This window comes from Chiloscyllium plagiosum, chromosome 3 (assembly GCF_004010195.1).
Source record: "Chiloscyllium plagiosum isolate BGI_BamShark_2017 chromosome 3, ASM401019v2, whole genome shotgun sequence".
Taxonomy (NCBI): domain Eukaryota; kingdom Metazoa; phylum Chordata; class Chondrichthyes; order Orectolobiformes; family Hemiscylliidae; genus Chiloscyllium; species Chiloscyllium plagiosum.
The window spans coordinates 66,733,741-66,760,297 of record NC_057712.1 but is presented as its reverse complement, the minus strand read 5'-3'; the positions used below and the strand labels follow the sequence as shown (position 1 = coordinate 66,760,297).

The 26,557-nt window shown below is 40.8% G+C and overlaps 1 protein-coding gene across 10 annotated transcripts in view; it reads right to left on the bottom strand.

The window, feature by feature from the left end:
- The window catches only part of ptprk (protein tyrosine phosphatase receptor type K), a 588,682-nt gene that overhangs the window by 8,596 nt on the left and 553,529 nt on the right, over positions 1-26,557 (bottom strand). For all 10 annotated transcript variants that reach the window (XM_043683654.1, XM_043683667.1, XM_043683662.1 and 7 more), the window contains 3 exons: positions 25,996-26,127; positions 21,242-21,367; positions 4,651-4,814 (listed from right to left, as the gene is read on the bottom strand). In XM_043683654.1, the coding sequence (XP_043539589.1) occupies positions 4,651-4,814; positions 21,242-21,367; positions 25,996-26,127 (422 nt within the window). The remainder of the gene's footprint in view (positions 1-4,650; positions 4,815-21,241; positions 21,368-25,995; positions 26,128-26,557) is intronic.

Here is a 26,557-nt window from a genome sequence, read left to right as displayed (position 1 = left end):
TAGCATCCACCTCTCCCAGAAACAACTCCCATTCTCCCAGTTCTTCAGCATCAAGTACATCGCCTAGTTGCCTGCTCCAATTGTGTAGGGTACTGCATGCCAAGATATTGTGGCATACTCTGCCTAATGCCATCCCCAGACCAGTCCAAGCAGCAGAACTGCATCTTCGGCAGCTCCATTCCCTGTTCTACTGCGCCCCTGGTCGAGGTCTGGGCAGCATTGTATCTGCCCCTTGCATCAGTCAAGATGTTGTGCAATGGTGTTATGAGTCCTGGTCATTGTGGGTAGCTCTTGCTCCCCAGTAGCCAGCCTTGTAAACTGCTTGGACCCTCAAAATCACCATGTACATGACAATGCTCTAGGATATAGGAATCATGGCAGCGGCAAGAATAGCGGGCACACATCTCCAAGAAGTGGTTATAGTGATCACATATCACCAGAACATTCATGGAGTGGAAGCCCTTCCTGTTGATGCATTCTGCAACTTTGTGATACGGCCCTCTCAGTGCCATCTATGTGCAGTCAATGGCACTCTGCAACTGGTAAACTCAGTTATGCTCCTGAATACCAGTGCCTGGGCTGCAGCAGTGACCTTGCCAATGAGGAACAAAATGAACCTGTGTGACCTGGTACAGATGGCACATGGCACTGTCCTGATGTATTTTTGGGATGCACGAGTGAAAGATCCCACACAAGTCACCGGTCGCTCCCTGGAAGGAGCCAGCTGCATGGAGGTTCTGCTTAGGATACAGTTCACAGCCACTTGGAGAGCCCTCAGGTTCCGATTCAGCATTTGGCACAGTTCCATCACCGTGTCCCCGGGTACATGCAGCTGACATCAGCACAGTGTCTCATTCATCCCCAAGATAAGGGGTTGGGGTCTGAAAACTCTGGGTCTCCTGAGCACCGCACACATCCTGAAGGACCCTGTGGCCATGACCTCTCTGAGCTGGGTGCTTGTCACACTCGGTGCTGGCCTCCTGCTTCTCCAACTCAGGCAGACAGCCAGAGGCCAACACAACAGCAGCAGGGCCCACTACCCTCTGTGGAATTGACTTAAATTGAGAACAGAAGGAGGAAAAAGAATTTCTTAAACCTCAGAACAATTATCGATAGCATGTCCGACAGATGAGACCCAACGATCCTACTCTACACAGTGAGGCACGCTGCACCCTGGTAATGAGGGAAATGACCCCATCATCCACCCACATTCGGGGTCATCCTGTGCAGCAATGTGGTGTAGGAAACTGTGCTGGGTGAGTCATTGAGGAGGGAGTGTTTACAGCACTCCAATCCTACCTAACCCAGACCCATATCAAACACTCAATTTCGCAATGCATTGAGTACAGACTACTATTCATTTAACTAAAAGAAGAAACATCAATGTCATGTGGCTCTCACACATGGAATCTTTGGAAGTTGGACTGGTTCTCCTTCTGCCAGCACTGGTGCTTTGTACAATCAGTTCTATTCACTTCCTCATTATCGTGATGCCCAAATTTAATAAGAAATCACCAACAGTGTGATACAAATCACCTTTGACCAGCATCTGATCCCTAAACACCTGCACTCTGCAGGCATAGGAAACTGAGCAATAAACTTTATGCAAATTACATGGAACTGCACTTTCCAAATGGCTGCTTCATGTATTGATTATTATCAAGTCATGGCATCCAGAAAATTGGTCCTGCACTTTTGCCCATCAAGTTAACACTTACTCTGCCACACTGGGCAATGTTCCAGCCATTTTGCAGCAGCACCCTGTGTCTACACATTGGAAATGCAGCTCATGGTGAACACTTAACCCCCAGATCCCACCTTGCATTGCAGGTAACACCCCCACCACATTCCCCCAAAGCATCCAAAGTCTTTTACCTCAATAACCTGACAGCCCATTTTCACATGTCCCATTGAAATTTGCCTAAAACTGTCCTCCGCAAAACCTGTCTTTCCACCTCGATGATACACCCACTTCTCCTTCACACTGCCCCTGTCAAGGGCACAGTGGTCAGAGTCAAGAAACACACCCCTCTCCCAAAGCGAACCATGCCCTCCAATAATGTTCTGCGTATCTTCCCAACTTGCTCCCCCCCCACACCCCCATCCCACCTTGGTCAAGCCCTTTCCTACACTTCTTCTAAAGCCTCTACTTCCTCACCCCAACATTGATTCCCCTCTTGCCTTGTCTCGCATCGATCGTTACAGTTCCCCCCATCCCTGAATCCTCCCAAAAGATCAACCGGATTGACACCCAGGACTGTATTTGCCACAAATGTCTGATTGACTTCAATGAACAACCCCTAGATATATCTGAGCAGACCCATAACTGCAGTCTTGACAGCTCACTGATTGACAAGATGCAACTGACCACTGAACAGCCCTTGAAATGCATTGGGACAGATCCCTTGACAGTGACAAAGTCCCTGGTCTGTGTGTGCACTGTGCCTGTAACTTATAGTGCCAGAACCCCCTTCTCTCAACTTAGACTGGCGATTAGCCCTGAGCAGTGTTTCCGACATGGTTGGATATACATATATGTGTTTGCCACGCAGGCAGCTGGTGCGCACTGTAGATGTGAGATTGATGTACTGTTCACCCAAAATTCTCCCCACCACCACACGCACAGAGTCTCCCAGCCTGATCCCTTAAGATATGCAACCTGCCTGTGTTCCTGCGCGAAGGAGCACCTCAAAATGGTAGTATGAAAGTCTTTGGTTCTGGCTGAAGTGCCAACATGTTAACAGGACTGGCATGGCATGGGTGGTACAAACATCTAGGTAGCTGCTAATTACTCATGGACTGAGAGCAAATGTACAGCCTTGAGATGCAGCCTGGCCAAATCGCTGCGCTGTCCCTGTCAAAGCATCCCCTGCTGTAGCTTTCTCAAAGCTAGTTGCTGTGGTGCCCCACAATGCAAGTCTACACTTCCAAAGCTGTCTGCCTGTGGATCAGTGAGGTGCTTTGATGGCCATGACAGGTTGGCAGACACCAGATGCTGATGTTCCTGGACAAAAGATCCATGTGGCTGGTATCTGGGCATCACGCCCTAAATATTTTCCTGCCCAATGTCCGAGATGTGGGTTGTTGAAGGCAAGTGGTGAGTCGAATTTCACCATGCCGTTTGTGAAAAGCTTAAAAAATACCAGTTGCTTCTGATGTCAAGCCAGGTCTCACTGGATTTCTCATCTGATTCTGTCACAAATCTGGCCACATTGCTCAGATCCCTGCAAGATTCTGTCCACAGTTACAATGAAATTTTACATCTGAAGGCTTATTTTTCTTTTTCACTATACTAGCGATTATAACTCCTAATCCAACTTTGCTAAAGCTATTTTCAATAAGTGCAAGATAAAAGGGGAGAGTACAGGTGTTCCAATAAATCATATGTACATACCTGCTGCTAGATGATGTAAACATGGCCATTTTATAAGGGGACAATGGTTTGGGAGTTGTTAATTTTTGTCATGTCACAATGAGAGCAACTTGTCCATCAAAACTGCTTCAGGCTTTCAGTCCCAAGGTCACAATGCTGAGGCAGAGCCATAACAGAGGAGGAGAGAGAAGGAAGCAATTCCTGCACTCTGCGTCACACCACCTCATGCACTAACATCCTGCCTCATGTATCTACTGAGCTGGGGATCTGTTCAGTCACTGCACTGACTCATGAAGCTAAGTAGATAGACATTATCCTCAAACCGAGGGACTATTGCCAACAACAAGGAGCAGCATCTAGTAAGGCATGACAGTCCCTGGTGCGTTGGAGGCTGAGGGGTGACCTTTTGGAGACTTATAAAATCATGAAGGATATGAATAAGGTGAATCGCCAAATTCTTCCCAGGACAGAGGAGTCCAAAACCAGAGGGCATAGGTTTAAGGTGAGGGGGGAAGGATTTAAAAGGTACCCAAGGGGCAACCTTTTCCACATACAGGGTGTTGTATGTGGAGCTGCCAGAGGAAATGGTGGGAGCTGGTACAATTACAACATTTAAAAGGCATCTGGATGGGTATGTGAATAGGAAGGATTTAGAGGAATACGGGCCAAATGCTGGCAAATAGGACTAGATTAATTTAGGATATCTGGTCGACAACAATGAGTTGGACTAAAGGGTCGGTTTCCGTTCTGTACAACTCTATGACTCTACTAGGACTGTGAGAACACTCTTACGTAGAGATTTGAGTGGGTAAACATTTTGATTGATAATTATTGACAGAACTAGCTGACTTGAACCTTGCTACCAGCAGAAATAGCATAATACCTTTGCTTTAGTAATAAGGCTTGAGTTGTCTGCTATCTTTTGTTATGCACAAATCCCATGCATATATGAATAAACATTTAAACAAAGAAACCCAAATATCACCTGGTCTAAAGAGGGAATAAAGCGTTAAAATCATTCTTTCAATAAATGTCTCTTTCACAGAAGAGACACTGATAAGGTGCTTTTGTGCCTGTACACTGCTGACAACTTATCTCAGGCCCCCACACTTAATCTAGAAGGAAAGTAAGGTATCATGACATTCAAATTGAGTTAAAGGCACCTTATAAATACAAACAGGAAGAATTAGTGTGAACAAGTGCATTGTCAATAGCAGCTATATATACTGTAAACATAAGGGACCCACATCCATGGGTATCTTAATTACATTACTCACAGACAGTGAATAATAGTGCGCCCTTCTCCTTCATCACATTCTTCTTGCCACTTATCAACTTGAAGAATTAACTTCAGAAATGATCGCTTTGAGGCAGGTACTTCCCTGTGAGCAGCCCATCCTAAGTACTGGAATTGTTGCACCATGAGATAACCTTCTTGTGGCTGAAGGATTAAACAAAGAACAGACATTGACATACTGACTTCAATATAAAAAACTAATAACCGGCTGTTATCAACAAGTCTAGTTTTGCTTGTGAGAGTAACAAACTACATTCCTGTACATATCATTCCAATAAATCATTCTTTTGTTGCAGTTTTTGTTAGTGGAATAATGTCTCACAGAAGTTTCTTTTAAAAAGTTGAATAATGAAATTGATAGCAAGGCCCGCATTTAGTATCCAACTCCAAGTATTTTGAAATTGTCTTGCGACCAATCTCTTGATTGGTCTGCAGTCCGTGTGCTGATTGCACATTGTCTTTGTGGTTTGGTGTAATCGAGTGGCTTACTTGGCCATGTCTAAAGGTGGTTAAAATCAACCACCTTGCGTGGGCTGGAATTCACAACTGGCTATTTGGGCTTATCATTTTATTTTAAGAGTGTTGGTGAATCAAAAAAAATTAGATAATATGGTAGTTTCAAGTTCACCATTACCCTTTACTCCAGATTTTTATTCCAGAATGAACTTGAATAAACTTCCCAACTATCATTTATGCTTTGAACTTATGCCTCTGGATCATTATGACAAGCCTCTGAACATAAACCATACCTTTCATAGTATGCACAGATGGATAGACCCTAACCTCATCTGCTCGTCATCCTAAAGTAGATTTACTGCCACAATCACCTTTAGGGATCTACGGGATCTGCTTGGCCTGTTGTAGAAAAGGAAAGCCCCTTTCTGGTTGAACAAGAAAAGACTCTTGAATTGAACACGTAGTTGTCTATTGAATGTGAGCATATAGAGACAATTTATAAAGTTACGTGAGACATTATTACAGAGTTGAGGTGGCGATCCTGGTTATTAGATCTCACTCCTTTGAGATCCTAACCTGAATGTTCCACAAGTCCATATGACATTATCATAGTGGGTTGCGCTTGCAGAGTTGTAGTTCCCATGTTCCTGCTGAAAACACAGTATTGGCAGGAGAGATTATGGTTCTGGAAGATTCTGTCTGAGAAAGCTGAGTGAGTTGCAGCTGTGTATTTCACAGATAAATAGCAGTGCACAGTGCATCATTAGTGGAGGGAGCAAATGTTTATGGTGACGGATGGGATGTAGGAGGCACATGTCTGCTTCAGCTTTTGAATGTTGTTAGAGCTGCACAAATCCAAGTAAGTGGGGTGTATTCCATCACACTCCTAACTTGCATCTTGTAGACGGTGGATAGACCCTGGGGAAGCAGGAGGTCAAGTACTTAGCAGATGGTTCCGAGTCTTTGACCTGTTGTTAAAGTCACAGTATGTTGGTGGCCCATTGCATGTGCATATGTGCTACTTTACTCCATTTACAAGTTCCTTCATGTGTGATTATGTTATCTGTTTTCAAAGTAGAACAGCAGCACAATCAGTGATCTATAAACAGACTGTACTAAAGAACAGTCATATTGAACTCAAAACATTAACTGTTTCTTTCTCCACAAATATTACCGGACATGCTGAGTTTCCCCAGCATTTCCTATTATCCATAAAAGGTCTACTAAAGGGTACCAGCAAAATGCAGGCAAAATAAGTTTTTTTTTTCCTCCATTAAACATGTTCTTGAATAAGTTGCTCTTCCTAGCACATTTAAACACAATCCATTTTTAGCCCCTGCTTTCTCCCCTCTTAATCATCTTCCTTTCATCTTGGCCATCCAACCAATCCTGACTCTCTTCTGGACCTCAGCTGGCATCTTACCTGGCTGTCTGCTTCTTCCTAACCGGTGCAGAGCCAGCCTCTTTCCCAATGCTTGGCATGCCAGCAACAAATTGAAAGAGAAAACAACACGTACAATGTGGAAAAGATTGCCTGAGGTAAGCCTGAGGATGGGAAGTTTTAAAACCCAACTAAAGATTGCCACAGAAAAGGGAGAAAAATAACCATGGAGGGTAAATGTATATGTAGTGCGAAAATGGACAGAAAGAGCTTTTAAAATATTCTGGAGAGGAATGTATGCGAGTTAAGCGAGGAGGTAAAAACTTAGCAGATGGCATATGATGTGAAGAAATGTGAGGGTATTTGCTTTTGTAAGAAAAATAAGTGAAGTTTATTATTTAAATAGTGAAGGATTGCAGAAAGCTAAGCACAGTGGGATGTGGGAGCCTTCGTGCTTAAATCACAAAAGCTAGCATCCAAGTTTAGGGAGCAGTCGGGAAGTTTGGCATTATTTCAAAGAGAATGGATTATGAAAACAGGGAAGTTTTGCTAAACCTATAGAACCCAAAGAATAAAGAACGATGAACAGTAAAGCGCAGGAGCAGGTCCTTTGCCCCACCAAGACAGCACTGACACATGATACCATTCTAAACTAAAAACCTTTTGCCTCTATGTGGTCTGTAGCCCTGTATTCTCTGCCTATTCATTTATCTGTCAAGATGCTTTGTAAACATTGCTATTTTATCTGCCTCCATCGCCTCCTCTGGCAGCACATTCCAAGCACTTCCCGCCCACTGTGTAAAAAACTTGCCTCTCATATCTTCTTTAATGTTATTATACCTTTTTTTATTGTACAACTATGTACCACCGTAATCTGGGAAGAAGAACCTGACTATCTATTCTATCTATACCTCTCATAATTTTGCAAAACCTCTATCAGATCACCTCTCATCGTTCAATCTTTAAAGAAAACAAACCAAGTATACCCAATTTCTCTTTGTAGCTAAGACTCTCCAAACAAGGCAGCATCCTGGTAAACAGTTTCTGTATTGTGTCCAAGACTTCCAGATCCTTCTAGCAGTGGGGCCACAGAACTCAACACAACATTCCAAGTGTGGCCTAGCTAAAGTTCTATACAGCTGCAACATGACTTGCCAATTTTTATACTGTATGCCTTGACCGATGAAGGCAAGCATGCTTAATGACTTCTTGACCACCTTATCCACTTGTATTTCCACTTTCAGGAAAGTGTGAACTTGTACACCTTGATCCCTTTGTATATTGATGCTACTAAGGGTTCTGTCTTACTTCCATTTGTATACTTCCCTCCTGATTTAGATATTCCAAAATGCATCACCTCGCATTTGCCTGCATTAAACTGCATCTGCCATTTCTCTGCCCAAGTCTTCAACTTGTCCACACCCTGCTGTATGCTCTGGCAGCAATAGTTGGACCACACCTAAAATTGGTCGAGAACAGATTTGGTCTCCTTATCTAAGGAAAGATATACAGGTGTTGGAGACATTCCAAACAAGTTTCACAAAGATGATCTTGGATATGGAGAGATTTTCATCTAAAGACAGGTTCAGTAGGTTGGGCCTGAACTCAGTGCAGTTTAGAAGAATTACAAGCAACTTTATTGAAACATACAAGATTCTGTGATGGGCTTGATAGGGTAAGTGTAGAGAGGTTGCTGCCATTTGTGGGAGAGTCTAGGACCAGAGGACAGTGAATTGGTGGAGATTTTTCCTGCTGGAAGGCTGTAGAGGCTGGGTGGTTAAGCATATTCAAGGATGACAGATTTTTATTTAGTAAGGGAATCAAGCCTATGGGGAAAATGGAGTGGAGGGTTATTAGATCAGTCATATTCTCATTTAAGGGTAGAGCAGACTTGATGGGGCGAATGGCCCACTTCTGCTCCTACTTGTTCTGGTGTCATGATGCCAGAGGGCCAATTTTTGTTAGGCACCTTATGCATTAGATTTACCATGGTGGTTTGTGTTTTCCATTCGTGGTTGAATTTAGGATCAAACCAATATCTAGACCCATCAAGAATTGAAAGAAAAATACTTAAATTCATTTTGTGGTTTTTAAAAATGATTTTAATTGGATGTGCGTCACTGGAAAAGTCCGCATTTGTTATCCATCTATAATTGTTCTTAAATGATTGGATTGCTGAGCCATTTCAGATGGCCATTAAGAGTGAACTACATTAGACTGGTCCAGAGTCACCAAACCAGGAAAGAACAGCCAATTTGCTTGATGAGCCATCTAGGTTGTTAAGGCAATCAAGGACAATTTGGTAGTCATCCTAGCTGTGATAAGCTTTCAATGCCCGATTTATTATTTGAATTGAAATTCCATCAGCTGCTATGGTGGGATGTGAACTCCTATCTTTAAATTGTTAGCCTAGACGTGAGGTATTACTAATCTTGTGACACTAATTCTGCACCACCATCTTTAGATTGTTGATAATCTTACATGACAATGGGCTAATAGAATAATAGATGCAGAATCTAAAGAAGAGAATACAATCACCACAAAGCCTGCAACAGCAAAGCGTGGGTGCCATACTAACATTTTGACTTGATCAGATTAGATTTTCCTATTGCTGGCTGATGATTTTACTTTATGATTGTGCGACAGTAGCTGTCAATATTATCATGATAACAATGTGGTACTTTATGATCGTTCTTCCAATGTTGTAGCAGATGCAATGTATTCACAATTTTATTAAACCAATATTCCCAAATATTAATAAATTCAATCTAGACTATATTGTATTATCTTAAAAAAAATCTAGACACCCACTAGAGAATGACAGAAGCAATGTAAGACATTATGTTAATGATGAAGGAAGTGAGAAGAACGGTCTTTGCTGCTCACTAATAAGCACATTTTCTGAATTTCTTTTGAAGTATTTCTTAACCTGATGTATGCAAGTTCCAGGTCAGGTGTTACTGACACTAATAAGATGTATAGCGGTGTTAGAATAATTTACACAAGGTGATGAAAAAGGTGTTCGGTATGCTTTCCTTCATTGGTCTGAGCATGGAGCACAGGAGTTGGGACATCATGTTAGGGCTGTACAGACCATTTTGGAATCATGCATACAGTTCTGGTCACCCTACTGTAGGAAGGATGTTGCTAAACTAGCAAATGTACAGAAAAAATTTACATGTTGCCAGGACTGGAAGGTTTGAGTTATAAGGACAGACTGGATAGGCTGGGATTTTTATTCAAAGAAGAACAAAGAACAAGGAAAATTTACAGCCGAGGAACAGGCCCTTCGGCCCTCCAAGCCTGAGCCGATCCAAATGTACTGTCTAAACCTTTTGCCCAATTCCTAAACATATATATCCCTCTCCTCCCCACCTACTCATGCATCTGTCCAGACGCATCTTAAATGAATCTGTCGTGCCTGCCTCTACCACTTCTGCTGGCAACTCATTCCAGATGCCCACCACCCTCTGTGTAAAGTGCTTGCCACATGTATCCCCCTTAAACTTTCCACCTCTCACCTTGAAAGCGTGACCTCTCAATATGGAATCCTTCACCCTGGGAAAAAGCTAGTCTCTATCCGCCCTATCTATACCTTTCATGATTTCGTAAACCTCAATCAGGTTCCCCCTCAATCTCCTTTTTTCTAATGAAAATAAACCTAACCTACTCAACCTCTCTTCAAAGCTAGCACCTTCCATACCAGGCAACATCCTCATAAACCTTCTCTGCACCCTCTCAAAGCATCCACATCGTTTTGGTAATGTGGCGACTAGAACTGGAGCGTCAGAGGCTGAGGGGTGACCTTAGAGGTTTATGAAATCATGAGGGGGTATAGATAAGATGAATAGCCAAGATTTTTTTACTCCCTAGGGTAGGGTAGTTCAAAACTAGAGGGCATAGGTTTAAGGTGAGAGGGCAAAGATTTGAAAAGGATCTGAAGGATAACTTTTTCCATACAGAGGCTGGTGCATGTATGGAACGAGCTGTTCGAGGAAGTGATGGAGGTGGGTACAACAACTTTTTAAAAAAATATAGACAGGTACATGAATAGGAAAGGGTTGGGGGATATAGGCCATACTAAGGCAAATGGGATTACTTCAGTTAAGGATACCAGGTTGGCATGGAAGAGTTGGACTGAAGGATTTGTTACTGTGCTGTATGACTCTATAAATAAGAAGCTCTTTCCTAACTTTCAAATAATGTTAATTGGGTTGAGAAATACTTAGAGGAATTCAGAAAACATGCCTATGAACACAGAAGTCGTTCCTCCCATTTCCTTCATCACTGTCTGTTGTCTTACATTGCTTCTGTCATTCTGCTCTGATCTAATCTAACAGCTCATTGTTAGTTCAGACACTATGTGCTTGTGAATATAATGATTGCACATGATGGGTAGATGGAATAAAATATCTACTGGATTTCTGAATACTACAATATTTACATCTTGTTTCTTATATAGGGATGCATAAGCATTTATGCATCAGATAAACATTCAGCTGGTGGATATTACACCAAGTCACAGGAACTTCACTTCTTATTGCCAAATCCAGAATATGTGGGATTAGGAAAAATGGACCTTGCTATGCCAAATAGAAGGGTCTTCCTTAAAAAATGTCTGCTTATTTGAAAGTAAGCAAAATGTTCTCATCCACTTTGGGACAACACATCCATCCTAGGACAAGCCAAAAAGAGACACGCATGAGAATTCCTAGAAGCATGGCATTCCAACCGGAACTCTATCAACAAACACATTGACTTGGACCCCATTTACTACCTTCTGAGAAAAAGAACAGAAATAACATCACCAAACAAAGGAAACCTAAACACATAAGCAGAAAGCAGGTCACTAACACTTGTGCTTCACCGGATGCTTATGATGATTTCATCTAGTTTGGTGACAAAACGTCTGAAAACGAATCTTCCATCTCAGCGAGCAAACTTACATTCCTGTTCTCATCCAAGCTAAACTAAGAGTTGTAAAATAAATTTTTTTGGTCTAAACATTGTACTTAACATAATGAAGTATTCATGGGTTGCAAAAATATTACTATGATTTTCTTTTCCCAAAACTTTCTTCCAGGGCACTACTCATTGGCAAGACTAAAATTTTAAGTGTTTTAGAAGAATAGGTCAGGTCCCAATAACATGCACAATAATTAAATCTTTCAATGTATCATTTCTTCACTACTTACATTGGAGGAAATTTTAACTGAGTACAGGGCTGGACAAATGCCAAATATAGCCATTAACAGCAGTGTTAGGGCTCAGATGATTTTAACATTCAGGCTGAATCAGCACATGCTGGGTCAGATATCAATTCAAAATGGTAACAGGAAGTAACTGGGAGAGACAGAAAGCCATCAGCCTGCACCAAAGCCAAGTTAGTCATGAAGCCCAGAGCACAGGAGGTTGAAACTTTCCTGTTTGTGCATCTTCTGGTCCTACCCCTCTCATTGTTTTCTTTTGAGAGCTATTACGCTTCCTGCCATTTATCTAAGATAAAATTGCACTTGGGGCCAAAAAAAAATCATAAGATCCCAAATTATATATTTAAAGAAGCAAGCTTCAGAAAGATGCGCCTGCTTTCTACTTCTAACAGCAGGTTTAAATCATAAACAGTAGAAAAATTGTGCGTTAGTTTTCCAATCTAATTAGTTTAACACATATTGCTTTATTAAAAATCAAATACAATCAAATGGAATGAAGAAAGCTCCTTGACATTTGATAATTTTACAAACATAACTTCTCAAATAGCAAATTGAAATTACTTATCACTTCATTACATTTGTAAGTGATTCTCACTTTCGGGGTGAAGTAGGCAAAACTGCTAATGTTCCTTCTAATGTAACAATCATGAAGTCACTTAGTCAATTTCAAATAGATGCTTTTTTTTGGAAAGCTGAAAATTGATAACTTGACACACGTCAAGGATTTATTTAGCATACATACCAGGCTCCAAGCCATATATGTCTTTGAAATTAGCCTTTTAGGCACTTTGAGCCGGACAATGGTAATTTATCCAAATTAATTTCACGTCAATTTATAAAGTGGCTTTGGATTCCTAATTTCAATCAGGGGAAGAAACTACTCATAGTGTATTTTCTAATCACAGTGAACAATTCCCTTGCTGGATACAGCTTAAGTGTCTCATAAGTAATGGTTTAGGTCACAGAGTTTATAAAGTAATATTGAGCTGTGTGGAATAACTGTTCACTGGATTGCACGAAATACAAAATATCAATAGCGGACAATTGAATATCTGGTGTAATCAGTTAACAGGAGTCACCATGTGATTTACTGTGCATGAAACTGTAATCACCAATACGTTATTAAAGTATATTTACTATAAAAGTATAACCCATAAAGGGGCAACAGTAAATCCTTTTGGGGAGTTGGTGGCATAATGCTAAAATCACTGGATTAGTAATCCAGAGGCCCAGGCTAATGCTCTGGGGACATGTGCTTGAATACCATCACAACAGATGGTGACATTTGAACTGAATAAAAAAAACTAAAATTCAAAGATTATCATGTTAGCAAATGTCCATTAGGGAAAGAAACATCAATTACCTCGTCTAGTTTGCATGGTCATTTCAAACTCTCAGAAATATGGTTGACTCTGTAAACTGCTCTCAAATTACTTAGCAATCCAGTTATTTCGAAATGCTGCAAAGCTTAAAGTGAGGCATGAAACTGGATAGACTATTTGTCATCAACATTGGCATTTCAAAAGACAACTGCAAAGTCCTCCTATGTAACATCTGGGGGTTTGTGCTGAAATTGGAAGAACCTGCCTCACAGAGAAGCCAAGCAACAGCCTGACAGTGTCATATTGAATGGGATTATACCTTTTGTAAACATTGACAACATCACAGACACTTTTGTCACCGACCCTAAATATATGCTGTTCGACTAGCAGGACAGACTGATCACATGTGGCAGCAATGTAGCATACAGTTGGGAAGAAGATGCGCCTCAATTTGAGCTCCATGATGTCTCATAGCATCAAATGTCAGGTCAAACATGTTCATAGAGTTATAGTCACAGAGATGTACAGCATGGAAACAGACCCTTCGTTCCACCTCATCCATGCCGACCAGATATCCCAACCCAATCTAGTCCCACCTGTCAGCACCCGGCCCATTTCCCTCCAAACTCTTTCTATTCATTTTCCCATCCAGATGCCTTTTAAATGTTGCAATTCTACTAGCCTCCACCACTTCCTCCAGCAACTCATTCCATTCACGCACCACCCTCTGCGTGAAAAAGTTCCCCTTAGGTCTCTTTTATATCTTTGCCTGCTCAACCTAAGCTTATGCCGTCCAGTTCTAGATTCCCCACCCCAAGGAAAAGTCCTTGCCTATTTATCTTAGCCATGCTCCTCATGATTTCATAAACATCTATAAGGTCACCCCTCAGCCTCCAACGCTCCAGGGAAAACAGCCATAGCCTATTCAACATCTCCCTATAGCTCAAATCCTCTAAACCTGGCAACATCCTTGTAGTTCTTTTCTGGACCCTTTCATGTTTCACAACATCCTTCCGATAGGAAGGAGACCAGAACTGCACACAATATTACATGAGTGGCCTAACCAATGTCCTTTAGGCCGCAGCATGACCTCCCAACTCCAATACTCTGACCAGCAAAGGAAAACATACTAAACGCCTTCTTCATTATCCTATCTACCTGTAACTCTACTTTCAAGGAACTATGAACCTGCACTCCAAGGTCTCTTTATTCAGCAACACTCCCTAGCACCTTACCATTAAGTGTATAATCCTGCTAAGATTTGCTTTCCCAAAATGCAGAACCTCACATTTATCTAAATTAAACTCCATCTGCCACTTCTCAGCCCACTGGCCCATCTGATCAAGATCCATTGTAATCTGAGGTAACCTTTGTTGCTGTTCACTACACCTCCAAACTTACTAACTATACATCCTATGCTCACATCCAAATCATTTATATAAAAATGATGAAAAATAGTGGACCCAGCACTGATCCTTGTGGCACCCCTTGTGGCCTCCAGTTTGAAAAACAATTCTCCAACAATTCTCTCTCTGTCTTCTACCTTTGAGCCAGTTCTGAATCCAAATGGCTAGTTCTCCCTGCATTCCATGAGATCTAACCTTGCTAACCAATTGCCCATGGAGAACCTTGTTGAACACCTTACTAAAGTCTATAAAGATCACGTCGAATGCCCTGCCCTCATCAATCCTCTTTAGTTACTTCTTCAAAAAACTCAATCAAGTTTGTGAGACATGATTTCCCATGCACAAAGCCATGCTGACTGTCACTAATCAGTCCTTGCCTTTCCAAATACATGTACATCCTGTCCCTCAGGATTCCCTCCAAAAACTTGCCCTCCACAACCTCAGGCTCACCAGGCTTTAGTTCCCTGGCTTGTCCTTACCAACTTTCTTAAATAGTGACACCACGTTTGTCTTCCGACACCTCACCTGTGACTATCAATGATACAAATATCTCAGCAAGAGGCCCAACAGTCACTTCCCTAGCTTCCCACAGAGTTCGAGGGTACACCTGATCAGGTCCTGTGGATCTTTCCACTTTTATGCATTTTAATACATCCAGCACTTCCTCCTCTGTAATATGGACATTTTTCAAGATGTCAGCATCTATTTCCCTACATTATATATCTTCCATGTCTTTTTCCACAGTAAACACTGATGCAAAATACTGATTTAGTATCTTCCCCATCTCTTGTGGCTCCACACAAAGGCTGCCTTGCTGATCTTTGAAGGGCCCTATCCTCTCTATAGTTACCCTTTTTTCCTTATGTATTTATAAAAACCCTTTGGATTATCCTTACCCTATTTGCCAAATCTACCTTATGTCCCCTTTTTCGCTCTCATGACTTCCCTCTTAAGTATACTCCTGCTGCCTTTATACTCTTCTAAGGATTTGCTCGATCTATCCTGTCTCTACCTGACATATGCCTACCTCTTTTTCTTAACCAAACCTTCAAGCAAACCTCATGCTGATTACTGCCTACTGACTTTCTCTGATGAATCAGTTCTTGTTTACGCTGAACATCCCTTGGAGGACATACCAAGGGTGGCAAGGATACAAATGTAACCTGGATAGGGGACTTCAAAATGCATCACTAAGAGTAGCTTGGTTGCACCATTACTGACCAAGCTGGCTGAATCCTGAAGAATAAAGCTGATAGAACAGAGAAAATAAGTGCAGGAGTACACTCTTCGGCCCTTCAAGACTGCAGCACCATTCAGTATGATGATCATATAATTGCAGTGTCCCATTCCCGCTTTCTCTCCATACTCCTTTAGCCACAATGGCCATGTCCAGCTCCCTCTGGAATATATATAATGAACTGACCCCAACAGCTTTCTGTTGTAGAAAATTCCACAGGTTCACAATTCTCTGAGTGAAGAAACTCTTCCTCATCTCAGTCCTTACTTCTTATTCTTAGACTGTGACCCCTAGTTCTGGATTTCCCCAACATCGGGAACATTCTCCCCACATCTAGCCTGTGCAGTCCAATCAGGATTTTGATATGTCTCTATGAGGTCCGCCCTCATTCTTCTGAATTCTAAGTAGTACAAGTCCAGTCGATCCACACAGACTGAGTCAGGCTGTGAAAAAGGGGTAAAGTCTGCTTGATCTCAGCATCACTACCAAATCTAGGACATATCTGTCTGTACGTGTCTGTGATATTAGCAGGAGACGTGACCACTGCAGAGTCAATGTGGAGACACTGAACTGCCACTTGCAATTAGGAGATGTCGGATGGTCATATCTGACTTCTGAAATTTATTCTCCATCCAAAGTTTGCTGCTTCAAGTGGAGTAAAAACTTACAGAAACTGTAGTCCCATGGCAATTGTCCTATTGTAAGTTTCACACAAACCCTCTTTTGCTGCTGAAATTTCCCAATTAGCCAAACCACTTTCTCTCATTTGAATATCTAAACAGTACACCATACAATACACGTAATTCAACTGTATAATGTGGCTTTAAACTGCAATCAAATAATCAGTAACGGCCTTAAATGACCCCACCACTGCCCGGGGAAAAAACAACAAGCTATTGCCTGGATCATATCTTTATGTACATTTTAAAATCATCTTCACTTCTTTGTGATGTCATTACTTGGGCACCGAGTTCACTTAAAACAATCTGAAAAGGAGCCTCTCTGATCCAACATTACTGCATTGTATTTTTTTTCTTCCGCACATTCTTTTTAAAAACTGGCTTGCAATCAATATTTATCATCCTCAAGTGGAAATTCAAGTGTTGGTAATCTGGAAAAATGCCTTCACTTAATGGTCTGTGTGCTATATCTATCTTGTCAAAATATAAATAGCACTGTGCTTTCGCTGTATTTTCTGTGTTTTACTTCAGACTTCCAGCATCTGGATTTTGCTTGTGAAAAATTCTATGGAAGCTGACTTGCGGTTTAGGACTTGCATAATCAATAAAGAGTGATTGTATCTGTCAAAAATCATGCATCCCAATAGCTCTCATGTATCAATGGTTTATTTTCTTTTTCTTGTCTCTCTATTCCATTGAGACTGCTACCTTTTATACTGTCACGTTTCATACAAGAATAACTTTTTCATCCTCCGCTTCAGAGTAAAAACAATATTTCAGGTCCAACTCTTCAGCTCCTCAGCATGCTGCCTTGACTTGCCAGTCTGATCTAAAACAGTTTTAGCCTCAAAATTACTCTTGCGATACCAATTTATCAAACCAATGGTCGTACCTTTTTTATTGAAAAAAATTGTATAGGATGTTTCTCACTTTTTAAAAAATTTCAATACAAGTTTTTTTGTTCACTTTCTTTCCCCTTATCTTCAATGGAGCAATTTGTAAAACAGATTAGCGCCACAGAGGAGTCATAAAATTTATAGAATAACTGAAGATTGTTAATTACCATTGTATTTTATATTTGATTAACAAATTATAGCTCAATTGTGTCAATTAAACATTTTAATTTAGCTTTACAAAATTAATTAGCAACAAGAATGTATTAAAGTAAATTACAGGATTTCTAAAATGCCTTTAAGACACTCTCTTTTCAGCAGCATTGCCAGCTTTGTTTATATGTGTGTTATTTTTTTCGCAGATACCTTATGTTAGAGTACTATAGACTATAAAGATGTTGTGGCCTTCAATTTGAATATATTCATTTACAAAAACTGATCAGACTGCAATCTAAATCCAGGACTAAATTCCAAACAGAATAGGTTCCAAGCATGCATTTTAGTTCTACGATTTCCCTGGTTCAACAACATAGGATTGCACCAATTTGCTGAGCACTTCAGTAAAGCAAAATGTATTTGTTTGATCAGAGTTAGTAACATAATTGAATTAATTCTCTGCATTCAAATTAGTGAATCACAAATGATAAAACAAATCAACTGGATCTCATTCATTAAGAAACGAATTATAAAATTGAATCCATTCAGCAAAATATGAAGAAATTAATTTTTTTGATTGTGTTAAGCAAATTTGATCCATCTGGCTAAAATGATGAAGGGCTTATGCCCGAAACGTCGATTCTCCGGCTCTTCGGATGCTGCCTGACCTGCTGTGCTTTTCCAGCACCACACGCTCTACTCTGATCTCCAGCATCTGCAGTCCTCACTTACTCCTAAAATAACTGCCCCTAATCTCGCTCAATTCTTGACATTAACCTGCAATATTACACTTACTGAGGAACAGATATTTTAATTAATTCAATGTGCGAATTGAATTTCACGCAGAGGAAGAGTACATGAAAACTGTTCATCTTCAATTAACTCAAGGTGTGTCCAGCACAATGAGGGATGAACTATAAATACAAATTTGTCATGGCCACCTATACATTCATATCATTTAAAAAAAATACAACTAATTGAAGTGCTGGGTTATGGACACACAGAGAAGAACTGGCAGCAGAAACAAACCGTACCCGTGAATGAATGTTGGACAGAAAAGGTTTCCGAAGGGATTTGAATGCAGCAGAGGAGGCTGAGTCCCAGACATTAAATAATTCCACAGGATAGTATTGCAAGGTTGAAACTCTTCCAGGTAAGAAAATGGGGAATAAAACATGGAAAGGAAGGCATTGAGAAGCAACCAAAACATATATGAATTACTGTAAAAAGTTCAAATGTGTAAAATATTTTGTGACACTGGAGTTTATGTCTCTGCCAAAATTCATGTTTCGCTCATCACATAGCCCACACAATCAGGCATTTTCATGGCAGAAAACTGATGTACAATTGGAAAAGTAATTTGTTCCCTGGCAGTGTTGAGAGATAGAATTGAACTAACATTATGTGTCAGTCTCCTACCTTCTCAAACTTAAAACAGTGTCTCATCCATAAATTTCTGCTTGCCCAACTAATTCACATAGAAATGAAAAAGTGTTGGAAAACACAGTCAGTTATGACAGTCATTTTTATGTTTCTACATCTTTTTACAAGACAATACAAAAAAAAGATTTGAACATTTGACATATCTCCAAATTTAGTGCTGACCAACTAAAAGAACAGACTATATAACCAACTCTACCAAGGTTACTCTACAGGTATCAGAAAATAAATAAGATTGACAATGGGTGACTGACCCTCTAAAATACCCTTCTTCCACATGGGGCAATTTCAGAATCAGGGACAGTGTTACCTTGGACATAGAAACCCTACAGTGCAGAAAGAGGCCATTTGGCCCTTAGAGTCTGCACCAACCCTCTGAAGACCCAGCATCCCGCTATCCCCATAACCTCACATTTAGCATGGATAATCCACCTAACCTGCACAATTCTGCAAATTCCAGTATGATGGTTGCCCAAGGCTGGAATCGAATCGGAGTCCTTGGCGCTGTGAGGCAGCAGTGCTAGCTACTATGCCACCCACAATGGATATGAATTAATATTAAGTGGATACTGGAGAAGCAAAACTGCATGTTACCAGTGCAAAGATTTGATATTTTGTATGCTGCACTATTCCATAAATTATAACTGGCATACTCTTATACAATCAAGCTCACTTAAAATATTAAATTATACGTATTGACCTAGAATTGTGGCTACAGTTTATATTAAAAATTGTGATTGATCTGTAAAGTAAAATGTTCACATCTGTTCCATGTGAATTATTGAAGTTATTGATGTGGTGTATATGTAGATAGAAAATGTAGATTGAAAAACCCGTGTGACAATATTTCAGAAGAATTACCTGCAGTGAGAAGTTAATTGTTCTATAAATAATTTACAGGTTAAATTCATAAAGTGACACAGTTGGGTGGGTGATTCTAACTTATTCTAAATGCACAACTTATTTAATGATTATACCTTCCTTTTACCCTAGTGCTACTCTAGGAGCCAAAGTAAAATAATTTTGGAACAAAAAGAAATGGAACAACCATGTGAAAACAAGACAATAGAATCTCACCAAATCATTCAGCAGTGCATCATCATGATGTTTGGAAATTGCCAGATGATTTATAGACAAACACATTTAAAAAGTGGGTGTTCAATTGAATGAGGCCAAATTGCATTATTAGTTGTAAGTTGTCACTCTATCAATAACTGTTACCACCCAAATGAATACAAAGATGGTACAAAATGTCACCTTAAATTGAGGATTTATTTTATTTTAGGAATGAGGATACTCACTGATGATTGCACAATGTTCAACAAAATTTGCAATCCTCAGATACTGAAGCAGTCTATGTACAAACATGACAAGACCTGGACAATGTTCAGATTCGGGCTAATAACTGGTAAGTAACATTCACATCACACAAATGTCAGACAATGAAAGTTCCAACATGAGAAAATTTAATGACTGTCCCTTCACCTTGCCATCCCTAGATCCTCCACAATCAACAGCCCAGGGGTTACCATTGACCATAAAATGAATTTAACATGCCATATAAATACTGAAGCTACACCAGCTGGTCAAAAGCTAGATAAATCCTGTAATGAGTAACTCATTACCGAACTCTCCAAAGCCTGGCCACACCAAAGCACAGTTTAAGAGTGTGATGGAATACTTCCTACTTACCTGGTTGAGTTAAACTCCAACATCAGTTAAGAAGCTTGACACCATCCAGGACAAAGCAGCCTGCTTGATTGGTACCAAATCCACATACATTTGTTTGCACAATCCAGAAAATGCACTGCAGAAATTCACCAAAGCTCCATGATCACTACTATCTCAGAGGACAAGGAGCAGACAATTGGCAAACCATCACTTAAACATTCCCCTAAAAGTCACTTAACCTTGTGGCTTGGAAATATACCACCATTCCTTTGGGGTCGCTGGGTCAAAATCCTGGAACTCTGTCCTTAACAGGATTATGGATGTACCTACAGCAAATGGACTACAGTGGTTCAAGAGGGTAGCTCAATACCACCTAAAGGGTAGCTAGAGAGGACAATAAATGCTGACTCAACTAATGAAGTCCACACCTCATGAATGAATAAATTAAAAAATTATACTCCTGCATTGCATCTTCTTTTCTTCAAATAAGTTTCCAGATCATGTGCGAGGCTTTTCATTGTACAAGCGAACGTTTCCAAATCATTATTGTATCAGTTAAACAGGCTGCTCACTTTTGTTTTGAAGTTTTGAAATATTGGAAAGGAAGATGAGAATATTATTAGCTTGAACAAATGGAAACTTTTGAGTATAATAAAAATTACAAAGGTACTTTCTTATCCATGGTTCCTGTGATAGAAATATGTGCCATTTACACTTACCCTGGTAAGATTGCATATCCTGAAGATTCGACTTACTAAATCACAGTCCATTGAACAAGAAATACATTCAACTTGAATTGGCCCGTATCGAAGTGTCCCCTCTTCTGGCCAGTACTGTGGGCATCCCTGATATACAAAAACAAATTTGTACTTCAGGTTACATGAGCCATAAAGCAACAAATCCATACAATGATTAAAATAGCTATGAACCCTGGATCTGAATTACTTGTCAGCTTAATTATATGTCATGGGAAAGGATTCACCAATGTCATTTCAGGTCAAACTGCAATTATGAGGTAGCTATACTGAATGTTTCAGCATATAAAACACCAAATTATTTTCTACATTTTATAAAACACATGCATCTGTACAAAGTGTTGGTTCCTCTAACAATTCTGCACAAAAGTGCAGTTGAGGATTTATTGAGAGAAAAGCCATTCAAAACTCACACGATGAGCCAATCACCACTAGGAATGGGCCAGCCTCCACGAATTGACAACTAAGTAGCAGGTAACACATCTGCCATAAAAATATCAGTAAACATCACACAAAAAAGCCTAACCAACATTGTTATTACAATCACTGTCCTCTACCATCACCATAAATAGGTCACCAACGATCACTTTTCTAACATTAGAGAGCTGTGCCAGACCAGTCAAGCATAAAGCTAACAGTCAAACACACCACTGTATCATACAGGCATTATATTAGACACCACATAATCACTAGGTGCGTCTTGTCTTACTGCCAGCACGTCTCATCTCAGCTGACAGCAGTATTCCCCCATGTTGAACACCAATGGAAAATGCACTGAAATTGGGTGCTGCATGCTTGGTGGGCACACCAATGTCCATCACCACGACTGCGTTGGTAGCACTAAAACTGACTCCGCTGGTCTGAAAGAATGTGGATTCGGACTGTAGCAGATGCCGAGGCAATCACTAAAAAGGAAAAACCTGCTTCACCAATCCAGCTGATACTGATCTATCTCCAATGACATGCCTGTAAGTGTGACCATGCCACAAGTCCTTGTGGAGATGAAAGTGCAACTTCACATTGAGGAGTCATTCTATCCTGTCACAGTGCACTGTCATTGTGTTACATGAGATAGATTTTGAACAGATGCGCCGCGCCAACTCAAGACAGAGAAAATAGGAATAGAAGTAGGCCATTTGGCCCTTCAAGCCTGTTCCACCATTCAATGTCATAACGACTGATCATCAAAATATGTATTCTTTTCACTCTTTCTCCCCGTATCCTTTGATCCCTTTAGCCCTAAGAATAATAGCAACATTTTTTTGACATAAATGAACATACTGGCGTGAACAACTTTCTGTGGCAGAGAATTCCATGGGTTCACCACTCTGAGTGAAGAAATTTCTCTTCATCGCAGTCTTAAATGGCCTCCCTTGTATTGTTAGGCTGTGATCCCTGGTTCGAGCCTCCCCAGTCAGAGAACATCTTTCCTGTGTTTACCCTTTCCGATCCTGTTAGAATTTTATAATGAAAACTATGTATCGTGAGACAATGTGGGCTATCAGCAGTAATTGGACTGTATTCAACCACAAACTAACCTTATTGCCCAGCAGATCCTTCCCTTTACCATTACTCATCACGGACAGCATGTCAGGAACAGCACCAGGCATACCTAAACATAAGGTATGAACCTGCTGAAGCTGCAACTCAGGAATACTTGCATGCCAAACAGTGGAAGCAACCCATGATATACAGAACTAGGTCATCCCACAATTAACAGATCAGACCAAAGTTCTGTATTATTAATGCAAACAATCATGATTGGTGGCAGGAAATTAAATAATAACCAGACAAAAAGGCTCCACAAATATTGCCATCCTCAATAATGGGGAGCCCAGCACACTAGTGCAAAAGGCAGGTTGAAGCATTTGCAACCATGTTCAGTTAGAAGTGCCAAGTGGCCTCCTTCAGGAAACCCAGTATCATTGATGCCAATTTTCTGCCACTCCCTTCTAGATGATAGTGGGAAAGGACTGAAGGCACTGGATAATGCAAATAATTACAGGCCCTGACAACAATCTGGCAACAGTACTTAAGACCTGTCATTGGGAACCTGCTGCACAACCAACCAAACTGTTCAAATACTAGCATCCAGCTAGCAATGTGCAAAATTGCAAAGATCAGTCAGAGACTTTGAATTCTGCACCAAGTAGCTCACCTATCTCCCCAATGCCCGTCATCAGGACTGTAATGAAATATTCCCGACTTGCTTTAATCAGTGCAACTCCAACAACACCCAAACAGCTTGACATCATCAAGGACAAAGCAGCCTCCTTTAGTTAGCACCACGACCATCACCTTCAACATCACTGCAGTAGTGTGTGCACCATCTACAAGGTACATTGCAAAAACTCACCAACACTGCTTCCTCAGCATTTGCCGAATCCTTAAAGGTCTGTATCACCAAGAAAGTTAAGGGCAGTAGATACCTGGGAACAAACAAATCTCCAAGTTTCCCTCGAAGCTATTGACCATCTGACTTGGAAAGACATTACAATTCCTTCATAGTAATGGGCTCCCAACATCCTTGAAAACTCCACTCCATCGCAGTGTGGGGTAATACAGCTAAAGGAGTGGAGAGGGTCAAGTAGGCAGCTTATCAAGGGTAGTTAGAGATGAGAAATAGACACTGGGTTTGACACTGGTGTCCACATCATGTAAAGTAATTTTTACAAAGCTTACCTGGTTAAATCAAATGAACATTATGGAACAGTAGCAAGGCAGAGTGGCTCTCCACCTGACTCTCAATGTATTTCTCCAATTTTTACTAAGTTGAACCTATGAATTTAATGGAACAGTCACCAGTTCACTGGATGGGTCTAACATCTAGGCCAAACTGTAGTAATAAGAGAACTAAATTCAGCCCTTCCCAATTACTCACCAGAGAGCATGTTGAACCAATTCACCAGGCTTACACCCAGAACCTCAATACCCACAATAACTAGATCATGGAAAACCTATCATTCCCAAATTCTTTTCATCATTGTCAAATGTCAGATGTGGTTCAAGCGCTGGCCACTCTCTTGGCAATAAACGGTCACCAATAAATGCTGCTTCGCCAGGGTCAACTTGGTTACAACTACTCATTGATGTTCCTCCTTCCCCTCATCTTCTAAATCCTCCTGTGCTTCCCTCCCAGCTTACATCGCCACATTTTTCTTTCTCGTCACAGTCCCCTGTTCCCTTTTTTTTCCACACAGAACACCATTCTCCCTCCCGACAAACACCCACCTGTCCTCCCACCAGCTTGTATTCTCCCTTCCCTTCACATCCTCCAACTCTCCTTCCTATCACGTATTGTCCCATCCGATCTCACCTCCTCTCTTTCACTGTCCATTTCCCTCCTTCGTCTTACACACAAACCTGCCTACCCTCTCTTCTCATACGCTCCCATCATCCCTCTCCTCATACTCCTTCTATTCCCCACTGATCTCATATCCAAAACTGGATTGCCCTTCCTTTTTTATTCCCCCAACCAATCCTACCACCCCTCACACACACACCCCATGTTCCTCCCACTTCTCCTATCCCTCACCATCTATCTTCTCACTTGCGTACTCCCTCACATCTCACATATGACATCTTAGAAAGTGCATTGCTCCTGAGTTGTGAATACTTTAGCCCAATGCTGGCTGATTCATCCAAATGCTTGCCAAGTTGGTCAGACTTTTAGAATGAATCAACTGGATGATCAGGTTCACTACATAATTGTGAGTACCACTGCTGGAAAAACAAATATAGGCTGTTGGAAAGAGAGCAAAATTAATAAAAATACTCCAAATACAAACAAATTCATGCTAAGCTAGCAAATTTGTGGAAATGCTTTGAAGATAATTTGATCCTGAGCAGGGACCACATGAATCCACTTATTCTGAAACATGCAAATAAAGTACAATGGGCAATATGGTGGCGTTTTAGAAGTTTGTCTCAAAAATCAAAGTTAAAAAAAATTCTGATGATGAGCATGCTAATACATAATACATTTTGAATATTCAATCGACATTTGAATCGTAGAATCCCTACAGTGTGGAAACAAACCATTTGGCCCAACAAGTCCACACTGATCCTCTGAAGAGTAACCCACCCAGACCCATTCTCGTATCCTATTATCCTAAATTTAACCCTGACTAATGCACCTAACGCACACATCCCTGTACACTACGGGCAATTTAGCACGGTCAATTCAACTAACCTGCACATCTTTGGATTGTGGGAGGAAACCCACGCAGACATGGGGAGAATGTGCAAACTCCACACAGACAGTCACCCAACTTTGGAATCGAACCCTGGTCCCTGGCGCTGTGAGGCAGCTAACCACTGAGCCACCGTGAATGGATCAGTGAATGATTTTTGATGGTGTATTCAAGTAAAATCTTATTGAAATGTGGCAAAAAAACCTCCTCAGACTGGCTATCAATAAAATGCAAAACACCCCAAGTGTACAAGAAATCTTTTTAAGTTGATTGACCAAATACACAAAAAAAAACTAGAAATGGGAACAGAACTTAAAAGCTCTAGTTTTACACTAATAGTCAATACTACAAAGTAATATTACTGGAGCATTTTAAAAATTATTTTATCAACAGCAATAGTCAGTCTGTCCACTTATGTGGCTAAGATGACTAAATCACACAAGAGAATTGTTTCAGTAAGCAAAAACTTTAAAATTGTTCAAACTTTGGAACATTTTCCCACAGTTTTAAGGTCACTATAACTACCTGCACAAGGTCCAATTCATTGAGCATGACTATGGAAGTGCAGCCATAGTCATACACTAGCCTCCAGAAGTCTTTGACTGTGTTTGGCAATGGATGCTGGGTGACGATGAAGGCAGCTGGCTGTCTGTAACTCTGCAAGGAAATGAAAAACAAAAACTTACATTACACACAGAGAAAGCAGCATTTTGTTAAAGTTATAGCTAGCAAGCAAAAATTAGTTAACAACAATTTGAGGGTTGGTTCAATCGATTTTTGAACTATGTGAAATTAAGGGCAGTTAAGGAAATCACTCAAATGTTTCACTCTATGTTTTAGTGGAGAAAGTGAGGACTGCAGATGCTGGAGATCAGAGCTGAAAACGTGTTGCTGGAAAAGCGCAGCAGGTCAGGCAGCATCCAAGGAACAGGAGAATCGACGTTTCGGGCATAAGTCCTTCTTCAGGAATGAGGAAAGTTGTCCAGCAGGCTAAGATAAAAGGTAGGGAGGAGGGACTTGGGGGAGGGGCATTGGAAATGCAATAGGTGGAAGGAGGTCAAGGTGAGGGTGATAGGCCGGAGTGGGG